This window comes from Callorhinus ursinus, unplaced genomic scaffold, assembly GCF_003265705.2.
Source record: "Callorhinus ursinus isolate GAN/ISIS: 27379988/994484 unplaced genomic scaffold, GSC_fseal_2.0 scaffold25, whole genome shotgun sequence".
Classification (NCBI taxonomy): domain Eukaryota; kingdom Metazoa; phylum Chordata; class Mammalia; order Carnivora; family Otariidae; genus Callorhinus; species Callorhinus ursinus.
The window spans coordinates 17,822,941-17,841,470 of NW_027397087.1; the positions used below are offsets into that span (position 1 = coordinate 17,822,941).

General features: G+C 43.1%; 1 protein-coding gene across 1 annotated transcript in view; it reads left to right on the forward strand.

The window, feature by feature from the left end:
- TMOD2 (tropomodulin 2) overlaps window positions 1–18,530 on the forward strand; it is a 70,291-nt gene that overhangs the window by 37,209 nt on the left and 14,552 nt on the right. The window contains exons 3-7 of the mRNA XM_025884132.2: window positions 3,497–3,691; window positions 5,160–5,316; window positions 9,751–9,873; window positions 13,343–13,429; window positions 16,798–16,928. Of these exons, the coding sequence (XP_025739917.2) occupies window positions 3,566–3,691; window positions 5,160–5,316; window positions 9,751–9,873; window positions 13,343–13,429; window positions 16,798–16,928 (624 nt within the window). The 5' untranslated portion in view covers window positions 3,497–3,565. The remainder of the gene's footprint in view (window positions 1–3,496; window positions 3,692–5,159; window positions 5,317–9,750; window positions 9,874–13,342; window positions 13,430–16,797; window positions 16,929–18,530) is intronic.

Genomic DNA, 18,530 nt, shown 5'->3' on the forward strand with positions numbered 1-18,530 from the left:
TTCTGTCATATAAATTACAGTCTCTAGCATTTTAGATAAATGGAGTCATACCCTATGCATTCTTTTGGGTCTGGCGTCTTTTATTCGATATAATTATTTTGATGTTCATCCATGTTGTGTGTTTCAATAGTTCATTCCTTTTTACTTCTGAATAGATTTCATTATGTAGATATGCCATGATTTGTTTTTCCATTCACCCACCAGTGATCGTTCAGTTTATTTACAGTTTTTGACTTTTGAAATAAAGCTGCTATGAATAGATTTTTTATTTTTTTTAAAGATTTTATTCATTTATTTGAGAGAGAGAGAGAGAGAAACAGCATGAGAGGGGAGAAGGTCAGAGGGAGAAGCAGGCTCCCCGCTGAGCCGGGAGCCCAATGCGGGACTCGATTCCAGGACTCCGGGACCATGACCCGAGCCGAAGGCAGTCGCTTAACCAACTGAGCCACCCAGGCGCCCATGAATAGATTTTTTAAATTATAGATCACCCTGGGCATAGAAAGGGAAGATGCAACTGAAATGAATTGATTAATATTCTTAAAAGTTCTTCACATTTCGAGTGTAACTTTTTGAATCACTTTGTTTATTAACATATAATGTACTATTTGTTTCAGGGTTACAGGTCTGTGATTCATCAGTCTTACACAATTCACAGCGCTCACCATAACACATACCCTCCCCAGTGTCCATCCCCCAGCCACCCCATCCCTCCCACCCCCCTCCACTCCAGCAACCCTCAATTTATTTCCTGAGATTAAGAGTCTTTTATGGTTTGTTTCCCTCTCTGGTTTTGTCTTGTTTCATTTTTTCCTCCCTTCCCCTATGATCCTCTGCCTTGTTTTTCAAATTCCTCATATCAGTGAGATCATATGCTACTTGTCTTTCTCTGATTGACTTATTTCGATTCACGTAATCCTCTTGTTCCATCCGTGTTATTGCAAATGGCAGGATTTCATTTTTTGATGGATGCATAGTATTCCATTGTATATATACCTTTGATTCACAATCATGAATGTCTGTTTTTTTTCCATCCAATATCTCCTCTGCTCCATCAAGAGTGGTAATTTTTTTTAAAAACCTGTAAAAGAACTATAAGCCATTAATGCTGGGTGCTTAAAAGCCCACTCTGTAATTATGTGGAACTAACTTAACCTGCATCTTCCTTTGAGAGTGTTGCTAAACATGCCTGAGTTACCACCTGTCTCACTTCCTCCCCGTTAGATTTTAAAAGAGTGGTCCACTATTTTTACAAGTCCCTGGGATTTTTTTTTCCCAAATCCCTGACACCCATTCTTCTAGTTTTGAAGCTGGTGCTTTTGATATTATGCATTTGTAGGCAATGTCGAGTACATCTTGACTGCTGCTGGGCCCACAGTAATCGTAGGATCATCGATTGTAAAACACATCTGAATTTCAGAATGTTAAATGTGGGAAACTGTGTAACTTCAAGTCCATTAAGAAGGATGGTTCAACCTTCCTTCTTCAACCTCATCAAAGTTCATTTGATGGTTAAGGGCTTGGCAGATTTAGTTCTGTGCCCAGTGTCACATAATTAGTGATAGCTGGGGCCAAAACAAAATTTCTGTGATCTAATTGGTCTGTGCCTTTAGTGGGATGGGTTTTGGGAGAGGGTTCTGTTTATTTATTCATTTTACTGTACTATAGCAATGGAAGCTTAAAAGATGGCTGGCCAATGGAAAAGACAGTCACGTTGTACATAGAAAAGACACCCAAACAGAAAACCACAAACTTGAGGGGCGCCTGGGTGGCTCAGTCGTTAAGCGCCTGCCTTCGGCTCAGGTCATGATCCCAGGGTCCTGGGATCGAGCCCCACATCGGGCTCCCTGCTCAGTGGGAAGCCTGCTTCTCCCTCTCCTACTCCCCCTGCTTGTGTTCCCTCTCTCGCTGTGTCTCTCTCTGTCAAATAAATAAATAAAATCTTAAAAAAAAAAAAAGAAAAGAAAACCACAAGCTTGAATGTGGTGAACTAGTAAGAGAGAGAAGCAACATTCCAATAACCCTTCAGTGGCTCACCTTCAACTGGTCTCTCCCTATGGCAACCCATTCTTCATTCTTACCTTTTGAATTACCTTATGTAAAAAATGGGCTTCTCAGATGCTTCCTCTGGTTTTAAACATTTGTGGCAGCTCCCCATGTCCAACAGAATAGAGCCCAGGGTCCTTGGCAGGGCTTATAGGGAAGGCCCTTCACACATGTCCCTTTCTGGTCTTTAGCTCTTTCCTCTCTCTGTAGCACACCAACCATTCAATAAATTCACTAAAATCCCATCATCCACCTTCTTATCTTTGTGCCTTTGTTTATGTTGTTCTTTTTCTCTGGAATAACCCTTCCCCACCCTCAGCCGCCTGTGGTCTCTTCCTTCAAGGCTCAAAGGCAACCTGTTTTTCACCACTTCCCCTCAATCCCGCCCCCCCTTACCCAATGATTACTTCCTCATGTGTTTTTAAACCTACCTTATATTTCTGTTCTAATGCTTATCAAGTATTTGTGTGTCTCACTGAGCTGTGATCTTACTGAAGAAGGGGTCACATCTTGTTTATCTTTAGATTCCTGCTTTCTAGACGTGTGCCTGGCAGATAGTAGGTATACAGCAAATATTAATTGCCTTGAAAGATCTGATTGAGTTTAATACCGCCTAGAGAGAAACACAATCAGCTAAGTGCCTTGCTATTTCCTAAATGCAGTATTATCTTTCTAGAGGAGAGATGGAAAATCCTCTGCAAGAAAGTTGGGGTTGAGTCAGAATGACATTCCGGGTGGAAGTTTAGCAGTGAGGTACTATAAAAGAAGGGGTTGAAAGGAGAATGGAGTGGAGGTTTAACGAACTAGGGAGCGTGACTAAGGACACAAAAAAGAAATGGGAATAGAAAGAACAGGAGATTAGGGAAGAAAAAAAGAGAGAGTAGAAGCGTGGAGAGAATATGTAGTCAGGATTTTAGAATCTTACTGAGATTAATTGCAGGGAGTCACTGCACAATGCTTTCTCACACAGACGTTCCAAACTCTCTTTCCTGAATGAACCCCATTTTGTATTCTTCACATCACTCTCTCCCTGAAAAGACACAAGTATGCTTCTTACGACTGCCTTACAGTTCATTCATTGTTTTCCACTGTTTCCTATGGAAAGCTGGAGGAGGCAGAGTGTGGTGGAAAGGCACCCACCACGCTGGGAATCAGGAGGCCTGGCACGTCCCAGCTCTGGAGCCTCGAGCAAGCAACTTAGCCACCTTCGCCTCAGAGTCTTTATCTGTCAAGTGGGATATTAGTATCTGTCCAGGCTTCCTTTCTGGGTTGTTTGTAAAGATCTAAATTAGTAAAAGAAGCTGTGAGGTTGCTCTGCAAAGGGAAGTGATATTACTGATTTGTGGAATTATTCATCCAATAAAGACTCCATGGGCAGATGGCACAGCCCTTGTCTCCTGTGAATAAGTCCTGTTTGCAGAATAAGATAACAGTGTTTCTTTCTTATTGATAGTATTCTGAAGTCTCAGGAAGCTGGCCTGTTTAAATGTTCGTGACCCATGAGAAGGGCATGTAAGAAGCCATGGCGCTCCCCTTTCAAAAAGAGCTGGAGAAATACAAGAACATTGATGAAGATGAGCTTCTTGGCAAACTCTCAGAAGAGGAACTGAAACAGCTGGAAAATGTTCTTGATGACCTAGATCCCAAGGTTGGTGACCTGGGACTGAAACATGGTGGTCAGTGGTAGTAGGGGATAAATGGTGTGGCTTGGTCCTTAAACAGTAGTGTAGAAATCCCTTAGCTCCAAATACAAATTCTGTGTTCTTCCCCTGATTGGTTCCGGGTCACTTACTCTGACAGAGTCATAAAGAACCTCAGTAGCCACGTCTACAATATGATAGGACAAATGTATTTCTCAAAAACCAATTTAATGTAAATGGTAAAAAAATATTTTCCATTGCTTAGGAAAGGACTAGTTGGACTTAAGGAAGAAGAAAGGAAAGAGGGAAAGGGAACAAATCTTAACCAAATTTCTTCTGTGAGGTCATACACTCTACTGGGCATGGAAGCCCTTGGGGTAAATTATATTACTCTCATTTCATAATTGAGGGGGACAGACGAAGAAAAGTAATTTACAGAAGATCCCATACTAGTAAACGTCAGAGGTGATATTTACACCAGGCCTTTAACCCCGCAAACAGATCTTTTTTATACCTCATTTTTTAAAAATGCATGAATAACTTGAAGTCTTTGGTGATCTCACAACAATGGATGGATTTGAATTATAACAATAATATCATGTCAATTTAAGTGGAGATTCTATTTTTATGAGCTCTTGAAAAGCAAACTAGATTGTTACAGTGTTTGTTTAGCAAGCACTTTCTTTAGTGCTGATGGTGTTTTTTTTTTAAATTAGAATCAGAGGCATCCAAAATAGTGATTTTCCTATAAAGAAAAATGTCACTAAAAATTATTTATATGATATTCTGATAGGCCAGACACTTTGGATATTTTATTTATTTTTAAAAATATTTTTATCTTTGACATTGGGAAGGGTATGTGTTGTAATGAACACTGGGTATTATACAAGACTGACAAATAACTAAGTTATAAATAAATCAATAACCCAAAACACAGCCTTAAAAAAAATGTTTTTATTTTTGAACCTTAAGGAAGGAATCACTCAGCTTAGTCAAGCAGGTATCAGCATCTCCCCTAATATTTACTTACGTGTTGGGATGTTTTCCCAGGAAAGAGGCTAGAAATAAGAGAGTATAATCATGTTGGCTCCTTGTTAGTCTCTGTATGCCTGCTCGGAAGGACCTCGGGTACAGACCTGGCCAAACCCAAGTGTGATCTACAAGGAAGGAGGCCGTGAATGGTGCCTGGCCTTTTGCCACCACATTCTAGAATGCAGCTGCAGAAGACTCAGAGGCGGCTCTAGCCGGCTGTGTTCTGCCTGTGCGCATTGGCAGAAACATCTCAGCACAGGTTGGGCCAGGGTAGGGCCTCAGAGACGCGCCAGAGTCCCCAGCCCTCAGTGCACACTTGCATCTCTGCACAGGTAGCCTTCTCCCTGCCTCCCCCACAGACAGCTGGGCTGGGGCTGGGCGCCAATTGACAGAGTATCGGGAGGTCAAACACCTTCCTTCCTGCTCACACCTCTGTCTCATCAGAGTGCACTGCTACCAGCTGGATTCCGACAGAAAGACCAGACCCAGAAAGCAGCCACTGGCCCGTTCGATCGCGAACACCTCCTCATGTACCTGGAGAAGGAAGCTTTGGAACAGAAGGACAGGGAAGACTTTGTGCCCTTCACTGGAGAAAAGAAAGGTAAGGGCCCCTGGCTCCACATCCTGGTACAAAGGTACTCCTCATATCTTGTCATGGGGCGTCCAGCAAGGGAACTGACCTGGAAGTGGGAAAGAAGCCCAAGAACTGGATTCATAATTAAAAAGAATCATGGCTAGTAGAGACATGCCAGTATACTTTTGTCCAAACCTGTAGAATGCACACCACCAAGCGTGGACCCTAATATAAACTGTGGACTTTGGATAATAATGATGGCAATGTAGGCTCATCAGTTGTAACAAACGTCCCACTCAGCTGCACAGTGTCACTGGGGGAGAGCTCGTAAGCGTGGGACAAGGAGTATATGGGAACTCTCTGTACTGTCCTCTGCGAACCTAAAACTGCTCAAAAAAAAAAAAGTTTACTAGTTACAAGAAAAATTATGGTAGAATATGTAAGCTAATTAAATTAATACTTAGAGTGTAAAGGTACTCAAATTAGTTCTGTGAAAAATATCTTAAGCCCCAAAGAAAAAGCTTTGGCAGCGTGAGGTAGTGTTGTGCCCGAAAGAAGGTCCTATAGGCGTTGGTGCATTTCTCTTAGCCCAGGGCTTTACCAACCGCACACATCCCCTCAAGGCCTTTCTGTTCCATGTCTAGGATAGCTGTGGCACCAGACCCCTGACCTAAGATGCTACCATAAGAGAACAGTGCAGTCAACCATTCCCTCATCCAGCATTTACCAAGCACCCCCTTTGTGCACAGCTATGTGCCAGGTGTTGGCACCACAGTGAGTGGGACCCTACCTTGCCCTCAAGGAGCTTGTGGTCTAGTGAGAGAAGCACTGTGATAGTCCTGGTGAGGCCCTGAGGAGCAAAGGGATGTTCCTCCATGCCAGGACTGAGCTCAGAACTGAGACCAGGAAAACCCTCCTCCTTAGCTTCCAACCCTGGGCTCCCCTTTGGAGGAAAAGTGGGTACCAACAGCCTGTGCTGGTTTCCTCAGCTACAGACAGGGACTTGGGCCCACAGACACTAATGGAATCATCCATAAGTTCATGGCAACTACAGTCTTTTTAAAATGCAAATCAGATCATGTCACTTCCCTGCTGAAAGTCTCAAATCCTCGCTGTGGTCCTCGGTGCCCCGGGAGAGCTCACCTTGCCCACCTCTCTGATCACCTCTCCCCTTCCCTTGCCGAGCCTCGGCCCCACCGTCTGCATTCAGTTCCCCAAACCTGCTGAGTTCTTCTCCCATTCCAGGGTCTTCTCATGATCTCTCCCCTCCGACCCACATCCCCATTTTTCACATTCTAAAAGTCCCAGCTGAAACGTCAGGGCCTCGGGCTTTCCCTGGCCCTTCTGTCTAAAATAGACCCCTTCTCTCTGCCATGACATGTATTGCCTTCATAGTACTGTGTTCATCATTTTGTTTATTTACTTTGGGTTTTGTGCGTTTCCCACCTGTGCATGCTGGCACAGGGGAGCACTTGATAAATACATGTTCAGATGAATGCTGTCTGGGAGCTTCTGTACAGGGTCCTGGGGCAGCAGGAGCACCCCTCCTCAGGTGGCGTCAGTCAGAGCACTGCTGCCTTCTGTTACGCGACATCTGGCTCTCCTCTGAATCGTGCTCATTTCATGGATTGTGCACCACTGATCGTGTCAATTTATTAAGAAAGTGAAGTTGGACAGTGACAAATTGGGCAAATAACTAAGGATTGCCATAGAAGTACGGAGCAGTTTCTATGGCAGCATGGCTGCTATTAGACTAAGTTCATTGTGTAAGAAAAATTACAATGTCAAATCTTCAATAAAATCCCAGTTAACATCCAATATTAGGGTAGGGCCAGAATAACAAGAAAAAAGCTGTTGTCTCTTCTCAAAGTAGAGGTCTGAGGAGTAGCAGTGGTAAATTATCTCTAGATCCAGATTCATCTGCAGATGACTCACAGGGGAGCTAGAAATGCAGGGGCAGCCTGGATCGTAAATGAGGAGACAAAAGGGGCACACAGTTGCCCAGTGTAGCTTAGGAGAAGGTTAGAAAGCAACACAGTTGGGCAAAATGAGCAGAGAGCAAGTTTTCCAAACAGAGCAGAGGGAACAGAGTAGAGTCTGCAGGGCCCCTGGAAGCACCAGCGGATGATCTGGATGCACCAGCGGATGATCTGGAAGCCTTGGAGGCTGCCATAAAGGCCTCAGTCGAGGGGCTGTACAACTTCAGCTCTGAATGCCCTGGGCCCTGGGCCCTCAGGTTCCTGGGCCACGTTTCACTCTCTGCAGTAGTTTTATCCACTTAGAACTTGTTGTTTGGTTACCCACCCTAAGACCACCAGGAATGGATGTGCAGCAGGAGTTGTCCTAAAGTTTGACAGCTATGGGCCACCTGCGCACATGGTATTGAGGGTAATCCTAAGCACTAGGAGGAAGGAGGAAAGGGGAAGCCTCTTTGACTCTGGAACCAAGATCATCTGAGCCACAAAGAAAAGGCTTCAGGCTGCAGATACTATGAAAAATAAGTCTGGGATGAACCCTAGTGTCTAAGATGTTATTGATTGGTTATTTTCTTTTTTCATTTTCTATCTTTTGGCCATTCTCCTTGTATTTTTCATTATGCTCCAGTGTATTTTGCTTCTTTCTGGGAAAGGTGGCAGTTTATGTGATGCAGAGGCAGGAAGCAGGGTGATGGTGAGTGATGGAGACCTTGTGGCCAGGGTACCTCAGATTGACTATAAGCAGTGGTGTCTCCCTAGGGTGCCCAGCACTGCCTGGTCCCCGATTTCATGTCCAACCATTTGAAGAGCTGGTAAACTATCAGGAAGTCCACAGCCCCTGCAACCAGGGACAACTCTTGGAGAGGATTTATAAAGGAGAGTTGCTGACTTTGGGTTTGACCCTTACCTTTCCAAAGGGAGTGGAGAAGGGCTAGCTAGCCAGAGAGACCTGGAAACAGTGTTGGTCTCCATTGGCTGAAGTGGGACCCAGCTCTCTGTTCTACTCAAGATGACAAAGAGAAGGCAGTGGAAGGGTGAGTCTTTAGGGAACTCTAAAGATCAAATTGGAGGAGACCAATTTCAAAGATCATGCCAAGAAGTAAGAGCAGCTCCAGAAAAGAAATCAAGAGTCAAAAGCTGGAAGGAATTGAAAAAGAGTGTAAGTCGGTCTGGAGTATTGCCGTGGGAGCTCTGGAATGTCCTGGGTTTCCCCTTATAAGTCATTGCATGAGTAGGATGTGGGTGCATTGAGCTGGCTGAAAGTTAGGAGCAGGTAATATGCCATCCTCCCAGCGATGTAATCTTCAGTCCAGAGGTTGGGGCTGAGGAGGGTAGGGCATAGATATCAGCATATTGAGAAGTGAGTCGGGGGCAAAACAAATGGAATCTGACTGCGAGGATGAAGTGGGAGATGATCGCAGAGTATACGCATGTGGGAAGCATAAAATACCTTGTTGCTCACAGACCTCCACAATTTCTAAACACAGAATCCTGATTTCTCCTTTTACATCTGATGTCCTTTGGTATGTCTAGAGAGGTAGCTGTGTCCCCAGGCCACTACTCTACTCCAAGTGACCCCAGATAGAACATCCTAGTGGTCTACAATCTCAATCTAGGGGGGAAAGCTCTGGGAGAGCTCTGGTTTGTCCCTCAGGAACCCCTGGGACTGTGTGGGTGACTCTGCCTCCAGTATTTGCAGGATCCAAGGGAAGAACACACACAGAAGCCTATGTGCCATTTTTTATAAATATTTAAAAGCTAATAGCTGTTAAATATGTTCTATCCTGTTACAAATACACCTAGAAGCCCAGGATTCTTGGGCTTCCATGCAAGCATATGGGGCTGTCCTAAACTGCTGGGGCCTCACACATATTTGACACAAATAACCTCCCCTTGGCCTGGGGTGCTCACTCCAGCAATGTGACATGCCTCCAGGAGGATGGACATGGGGAAGGGATGCACGCAGGCCCTGGAAGCAAGTTCAGGGGTCTTTGAGCAGGGAATTCGAGGGTCCCAGATGCCTGGAGTGGGGCCTAGCAGGTGGCCTGGATTCTGGGTGGGAATGTCCCTTTGGCCCCATGTCTTCTCCCTTGATGTGGGGAGGAGGGAGATTGCAGGAGAGGAGGACCAGAGTGAGCCCTGTAAAACGTGGGGCCCATGGCAGGGCCTCTCTTGCTCAGGTCTAAGGGCAATACTGGCGATTGATGGTAGAGAGGTAGAAACCACCATTTCCTTCTATGTTTAAGGACCATAGTCTCCTCAGATCTCTGTGTTGCAGAACACAGGATTCCTCCTCTGACGCTCCCTCCCTCTATTAGTGGATTAATGATACCGCCATCATTCCAGCAAGGAAAGAATCCCAGTTGGGTATGCAATGGCTTAATGACTTGGCTCTCAGTGGTCAGAGCTGCATTGTCTGGTCAGTCCTCTTACCCTGCTCTGGTGAGCAGCACACAAAAGTTTTTGTTTTCCTTCTGATTTAAAGGGAGAGTCTTCATCCCCAAAGAAAAGCCCATAGAAACTCGTAAAGAAGAAAAAGTGACCCTTGACCCAGAACTGGAAGAAGCTTTGGCCAGCGCCTCCGACACTGAGCTCTATGATCTTGCAGGTTAGTCCTCAGCTCTGGGAAACTTTCCTGTGTGGCTCTGGCCCCCCAGGCACACACTGGCATGCCCAGCAGCAGCCTCTGAACTTCAGTAACTACTGATCAGCATTGCAATACCAGGGTGACTTCAGCTATTTTGTAGCCATTAGACTTGATGCAAGTGACTTCACCTCTCTGAGCAAATCTTACTTTGCTGTATCTCAGCTGTAAAATGTAAATTCCTATCTCGGCTATAAAATGCCCCAATAATACCCTTCCTACAAAATTCAAGAGTTTGAGAAGCCAAAGAGAAGGAATCTAAAGGAGTGTTGAGAACCTAAACAATGAAATAATAGCCCTTACTCTGAGGAGCTTTCACATCTGGCATTTTATCACATTTTATCATCATAAAGTATCCGTGAAGTTCTTGCTCTTCCCCACAGTCGCTATTCCATTTTGATTGCCACAAAGAAGTCTGTTAGCCTAACCACAGAGCAGGAGTTATTAACCATTACACCCACACAGTAATTAAAGCCATATTCCGCCCAATCTGCTCATCTTTTTCTAGTTCTCTAAACAGTAGCAACAAAATAATAATTGGTGTTATGATTTGAATTGGTTACGCATGCAGACAGACAGAACACACGTAGTATAAAAGAATGCGTAGTCAAGATGGTGGCAGGTCAGGGGTCAGCCAACTGCGACTTGCCTCCTGTGTTTGTAAATAAACTTTTATTGGAACATAGCAACACCAACAAAAGAATATGTCATGAAAGTAAGTTTCTCACCCTAATTAAGTCCTCTCCCATTTCTACTATATCCTTCAAGAAAGATGCCATGCGTCTACCAGCATATTTGTGCACTCTTTTTTTTTTTTTTTAAGGTTTATTTATTTGACAGAGAGAGCAAGAGCAGGAACACGAGCAGGGGGAGTGGGAGAGGGAGAGGCAGGCTTCCCGCCGAGCAGGGAGCCCGATGCGGGGCTCCATCCCAGGACCCTGGGATCATGACCTGAGCCAAAGGCGGACGCTTAACGACTGAGCCACCCAGGCGCCCCGCATATTTGTGCATTAATGGGATGTGTTTTTTTCCAAGTGGGATGTAAATTTAGATTATTAGGGTTATTAGGTCACTACAGGATAAAGGTGCTTTAAAAAACAGATCATATTTGGGTGCCTGGGTGGCGCAATTGGTCAAGCGTCCGACTCCAGATTTCATCTCAGGCCCTGATCTCAGGGTCGTGGGATCGAGCCCTGAGTTGGGACTGTCCTTAGTGTGGAGTCTGCTTAAGATTCTCTTTCCATTTCCCTCTACCCCTCCCACTTGTGCTCTCTTTCTCTCAAAAAATAAAATAAAATAAAAATAAAAAACAGTCCACGAGGCTTAGCAAGAATCCTCACATCTTTATTCCACTAAAAAACATTTGTAATAATAATCCATCCTCCCTCCCAGGAGAACCAGCTATGCCTTATTCTAATAGCATGCCTACCGTCTCAGCTACATCTTCGTTCCTCCTGTGATGAGATCAGTGGTCAATACTAAGTTCGCATATTTGAACCTCTCTCAGAAATGACTGCAGGAATTGAGGCACCTGCATCACACAGTTAAGGTGCTTTGCAGTGACCTTTCTTCTTAGCCCTGCAGTTGCTGTGGAGGGATCCTGTTATGGTTACTGCTCCTCTCAAGGGTTGTCTCATGGTTTCTACTAGAATTGCCCAAAGGGAGAATGCAGGGCTGGGCTTGAATTCCCAGGAAATGCTTAAGAAAGGAGAAAGAGGAAAACACCAATCATCTGGAATAATCTAGATGCTGAAATTCATACAATAAAACCAGGGGAATAATCCAGATAGAAAACTGTCTTGTTCATCTCTGCTTAACCTCACTCCCTCATCAGATGCTCCCTCAGAACTCAGGAGGAAGCCCACCTGGGGGTGGGTGACAGCATCTTCTCTGGGGTGGTTCTTTCTGGAAGATCAGGAGCAGCCCCATGAGCGGATGGGCTGACAGCCAGTGAGGTCTAGATAGGGTGGTCTAAAAATTCTAATGGTCTAAAAATTCGATTTTGTCAGTGCACGTATGAGCCGTCTGTTTGTGGCTAATCCGCTAGCCAGATTCACAGGAAACAGATAAAACAAAAATTAAAACTTGGCAATGGGAGCCAAATTATAATTAGAAGTTGCTTAGTGAGTATGGGGCCAAAGCAAGATATGTTTGGATGATCCGTGGCCTGTGTTTATCAAATAGGGCGTCTTCTCCCTAGACAGTGCCAGAAGCATAGTGACAAATTCTTATTTATTTAACAAGAATCTGTAAAGTGCTTAGAACAGCGTCTGATGCATGAGAAGTCATTTAAGCTTTGTAACACTTAAAGTATAATTATTATCCCTACCTTACCGCTGATGAAACATCCTCAGAGGCATTTAGTAACTTCCCAAGTCCTAGAGGTAGTATGGGACAGAACCAGGATTCCAACTCTGGCTGACTGCTCCTGAGTACCACTCTTAACCCTAGCCTTGTCAGCTGTAAGCATTTGCCCTTTATTGGGCTGCTGGCTGCCTCCCTGCTCCTGATGTGTAGATTACACTATGACTGATGAGCTCTGAGATACTCCACTGCCTCCTGCTGACAGATTACCTGCTCTGGGATCCTTCTCCAGGTGGTCAGTCTCATCTGTATAATTTCATTAGCAAAGGGGGCACTTGCCTTTCAGCCTGCCTAGAGCTCATGCTGACCCAGTGCCGTTTCTTGCATCCTTTGCTGCCTCCTGGTGTAAGCTCCCCATAATACAGGAGTTGCGAAATCTTCAGTATGCTTATCCCACCTTTTATTGCTGACATCTCTTTTATTTCCCATTCTAGGATGCTCTAAACTGGAGAGGACAACTGCTGTTGGTACTGAGAGATTGGGGCGGCTTTCATTGAAAGAGGCCCATGATCTTTCTGCCATTTGCTATAATCTGTATAATGTTAGATCTTAGAGTATCCTTAGACTCAGTCCCATGCTCACATTTTACAGATGAGAAAACAGAAGCGTTGAGTCTATTTAACTAGGAGATCTAAGCAAGTTTTCAGTAATTTGGGGGCATAACATAACTTGACCATTGTCCTGCAGATCCTAAATGATTCTACCTGTATAGCCACAGAAAGACCTGTGAAGATCGCTGGTGGCGATGGAAAAGGATTGGAAAGGGATTTTTTAAAAATATGTAAGCTTAGGGGGCCGATTGGGAGAAAGAAACCAATAGTGCAAACTGTTTTGATACTGAAAATTGACAAGTGTCTTTTTGAAATAAAGAACCAGTCCCTCTAAAAAAAAAAAAATATATATGTAAGCTTATTTAATACTACATGTGTCCCATACGCTATGCAAGGCAAGGGGGTTCTGGAGACTTACTTGATGATATGAAGAATTGATCTTCAAGGGGAAAATTAACATTTCAGACATCTTAACATGCCTTCCCAAACATATATTTACTGATTATCTTTGTTTCTAGCTGTTCTCGGAGTACACAATTTACTCAACAATCCAAAGTTTGATGAAGAAATGGCCAGCACGAAAGGTGGCAAAGTGCCTGTGAGAAGTAAGTTGATGTGGAGTCTGTGGTTTGTGAAACTTGGGAGCTCCAGGTTGTTGTTGTTAAGAGGGAGGCCTGTTGACTGGGCTGCCAGTTGAATCCAGATTTCCATCTTGCAGACTTTGCAGGTGGATTCTGTCAGTTCACCAAGGATAAATCCCTGGGCTTTGAGCAGTCAAACCAGAATAGGGAAGCCAATTATCAAAGTTCTGTTTTGCAGCGTATTGTACCAATCAGGCGTGTTTTGCCCAGAACATACTCTTTGGTAGGTCTGTTTAGTCAAAATATAAAATTACTGATAAAAAGGTGACATAGGGGTGCCTGGGTGGCTCAGTCGTTAAGCGTCTGCCTTCAGCTCAGGTCATGATCCCAGAGTCCTGGGATCAAGCCCTGCATTGGGCTCCCTGCTCAGCGGGAGGCCTGCTTCTCCCTCTCCCACTCCCTCTGCTTGTGTTCCCTCTGTCACTGTGTCTCTCTGTCAAATAAATAAATAAAATCTTAAAAAAAAAAAAGGTGACATAGTCCACACAGATTGCAAACAGAGTTTCGTGTTCCTAATGATGTTTTTTAATCAACTATAGTATTTTTGATAAGTTTCCTTCTCTATTTGGGTGTCTTTTTGTCTCAATAATGGATGCAGGTCATTAGAATTTGAATACCCACTTCCCCCATGAGAGCATGAAAGACACATGGGCATAGACTTACTGGCACAGAAAGTTCGAGACCACAATTCTCTGTATTAGCATTTCCTGGAGAAGTGTACAGTTTATTAGACTCTATCACTGACTCATTCATTAGTCATCTACTAAATACCTACTATGCGTCAGGAAGGTTCTAGGCTTAGGTACAAAGATAAAAAATGGTCTCTGCCTAAAGGAACTTACCTATCCAGGGTTAGGATGGACCAATAATCAGGTCATTTTGCTACAGTGTGATCCAGGCTGTAAAAACTTACAGAAGATCACAGCTTTTCTTAGATTAATTTTATTTTATTCTCTTTGAAGGAGTTTGAGCAGGTGCTTTCTAGACTTAGCAGCATATTTACAAACCATCATTTATACTGGGCTATTTATCCAGACAATAAGCAATGTTACTTTTTTTTCTTTTCTTTTCGGCTTTTAATACGTGCAGATGAAAAGTGTTTATCCTTTTTAACTTCAGTATCAAAGGGTAACATTCTGGCAGCATGTTTGCTATTAAAAGTCTGGTGCATCATCTTCTGGACTTTTTTGCATATACATATCATTAACTTTTTTAAGACTATTTTTTAAGGGAAATTTTAGGTACACGGCAAAATTAAAGATTTCCCATATACTCCCTGCCCCCAATTCATGCACAGCCTCCCCCAGTATCAGCATCCCCCATCCGAGTGGTACATATGTTACACTTGATGAACCTACCTGGACACATCGTTATCATTCAAAGTCCATTGTTTACATTCAGGTTCACTCTTGGGGTTGCACATTCTATGGTTTGGAGAAATGTGTAGTGACACATAGCCACAATTATAGTATCATGCAGAGTAGTTTCACTCTCCTAAAAATCCTCTCTGCTCACCTATTCATCTTTCTCTCCCCCTAGCTCCTGATGATTCATTCTATAGTTTTGCCTTTTCCAGACTGTCATATAGTTGGAATCATACACTGTGTAGCCCTTTCAGATTGGCTTCTTCTTTTTTTTTTTTTTTTTTAAGATTTTATTTATTTGTTTGACAGAGAGAGACACAGTGAGAGCAGGAACACAAGCAGGGGGAGTGGGAGAGGGAGAAGCAGGCTTCCCGCGGAGCAGGGAGCCCGATGTGGGGCTCGATCCCAGGACCCTGGGACCATGACCTGAGCCGAAGGCAGACGCTTAACGACTGAGCCACCCAGGCGCCCCTCTTTTTTTTTCAGTAAAGTTTGGTAGTTTTCCTCATATAGATCTTGTACATATTTTGTTATATTTATACGTATTTCCTTTTCCATTAACTTTTTTTCAAATTGTGGTTCTCTTCTTTTATCAGTACATGTAGGTTTGCCTCATTTTAATGAATAGGTAGCACCTTATTATGTGATTATGCTATAAGTTATTTAGCCATTTTCACATTGATGGGCATTTTGTTTATCATGTTTTGCTGTCACGAGTAATACGTCAGTGAACATCCCTGAATATATGTCTTTATGTATCCATGCTATTTTTGTCTGTAGATTAGACTTCTAGATACATAATTACTGGGTCATAGTGTACCCATATTTTATATTTTGGTAGGTGAGGCCAAATGACTGTCCCAAAAAGTTTGCATCAGTTTACATTCTCACCAACAACATAAGACAATGCGTTTTACTCCACATTGTTGCCAATTGTACATGTTATCTCTTTTTACATTTTTTTTTACTAGTCAAAAGGTATTTCATTTTTTAATTTCACAGTTTAATGACTTTTTATATTTTTGGTTGAGTGGCAGAGACTCTTCTGATCTTATTATTTGTTCATTTTTAATTGGGTTGTCTACTGATTTGTAGGAGCTCTGTGTATATTGAGATATTAATACTGTATATGTTAAATATATGCTGCAAACATTTTCTTTTAACTGCTTTTGAGATTGTTTCATTTTGCCTTTCTACCCGTTTCTCTTCCCATATCTTTGTCAAAATTAAATCTCCAAAATGGATATCAGAGAAGGGTGGGGTATGGTCAGGAGGCCAGAGAGGGCACCTGGCTGGCTCAGTTGGTAGAGTATGCGACTCTTGATCTCAGGGTCATGAGTTTGAACCCCATGTTGGGCATGGAGCCTACTTAAAAAGAATAAGTAATAAGTAAGTAAATAAATATACTTTTTTAAGATTTTATTTATTTATTTGACAGAGAGAGACAGCGAGAGCAGGAACACAAGCAGGGGGAGTGGGAGAGGAAGAAGCAGCCTTCTGCGGAGCAGGGAGCCCGATGCGGTGCTCGATCCCAGGACCCTGGGACCATGACCTGAGCCGAAGGCAGACGCCTTAACGACTGAGCCACCCAGGCGCCCCAAATATATATTTTTAAGAAACAGTCCAGAGGAATAGTATGGTTTTGGAAATAAAAAGACTCTTCTTCTTTTTTGCATCTCAGATCCTGTGGCTTGATTATTATAGTCTGAAAGTGGTCCATGTACAGCAGCAATAACTGCCCCTTTGAAACTGTAACTCAGAACCATACCATTCCCGTGTTTGCTTTGTTGAGAATAAGCTGTACTATCATTGATATTAGAGTATTATTGGAATCAGAGCATGGAAGGAAAGATCATTTTTGGGGAAGTCATCTCTGATTTTGGCAGGAGAACCCTTACATTTTCTTTTTAAAATTAAAATTTGTAAAAAAATAAATAAGCAAAAATAAAATTAAAATTTGTGTGTTAGATGTTGTCAAAGGTGAGAAGGTCAAGCCAATATTTGAGGAACCACCCAATCCTACCAATGTGGAAGTAAGTCTACAGCAGATGAAAGCCAATGATCCCAGCCTGCAAGAAGTCAACCTCAACAACATTAAGGTACTTCATTATGATTGTCAGTCACTTGATTTATCATGAGGTTAGAAAATTTAATGGCAATGACCGATTGCCTGCTTTCACACCTGTGTCCAATCCCTTGTAGTCACCAGTTTTGAGACAAGATATCCTGATATTCAAAAGAAGAAATTTTTTAAAAAGTTGTTTCTGGAATTCTTTGGAAAGAATCTTAGTATTTATGTTAAACATAGAATATTGGTTATCTACTGCTGGGTAATAAATTACTCCAAAACTTAGAGGCTTAAAACAATAAACATTTGTTATTTCACACAGTTACTGAGTATCAGGAATCAGGACCGAGCTGGGTAGTTGTGGCTCAGGATCTCAAGTGAGGCTGTAGTGAAGCTGTTATCAAGGTCTGCGATCATCTGAAGGCTTGACTGGGGCAGAAGGATCCACTTTCAAGATGGCACACTAATATGGCTGTTGGCAGGAGGCCTCAGTTTCTCACCACATGGCTCTCTCCTTTGGGCTGCCTCAGTGTCCTCACCTATGACGGTGTGCTTCCCCCAGTGCAAGTGGTCAAAGAGAAAAAGAAAGAGCAAGCAGGAAGCCACAGCGCCTTTTATGGCCTATTCTCTGAAGTCACAGTTGTCACTTCTGCTTTATCTATTTGGTAATTAGTCATGTTACTCTCAAAGGGAGGGGAAGGAGGGGTATGTGTGAGGTAGAAAGAGAGGGAGAACTTTGCCTGATACCTGTTTTGTTACTTCTTTTTGGGCCAACATCTGCCACTTAATAATAACAACTGACTTGTATTGAGTACCCGCTATGTGCCATACCCTTTGCTAAATGAAATTCATTACAGTAGTCCCCTGTTATCTGTGATTTTGCTTTTCATGGTTTCAGTTAGCCTCAGTCAACCACAGTACAGAAGTAGGTGGTCCTCCTGACATACTGTCAGGTCAGTAGTGGCCTGAGCTTGTGTTACAATGCTTATGTCATTCACCTCACCTCATCACCGGGCACTTTATCATCTCACAGCATCACAAGAAGGAGAAGGGTGAGTATAGATATATTCTGAGAGAGAGAGAGAGACCACACTCATATAGCTTTTATTATATTTTTACAATTATTCTATTTAATTATTGATTACTGTTGTCAATCTCTTACTGTACCTAACTTATAAATTAAACTTTATCAGAGGTATGTATGTATAGGAAAAAACATAATATATATTGTGTTTAGTGCTGTCTGTGGTTGCAGGCATCCATGGGGGTCTTGGAACATATCCCCCATGGATAAAGGTAGACTGCTGTATCTCATTTAATCTTTAGTGGCACTTAAAGAGGTTAAGTTGCTCATGGCCACAGAGCTAGTCTGTAGTGCACCCAGGACTCATGTCAACCTCTAGTGCACCCCATACTGCCTCCCTCCCAGTGGTCAGGATTGTGCTGAGTGCTGTGGAAGAGAGAATAAGATTCATTTGGTCTTCATTCTGGAAAACTTATATTAGGAGAAAGACACTAAATAAATAACTACAACCTGATAGGGTAAACTGACAAATGTGGAATTGCAGGTAAGGAAATTTTCATCTGGCTTAGGAGAGTCAATAAACAAAGGAGGTGATATTTCAGCTAGGTC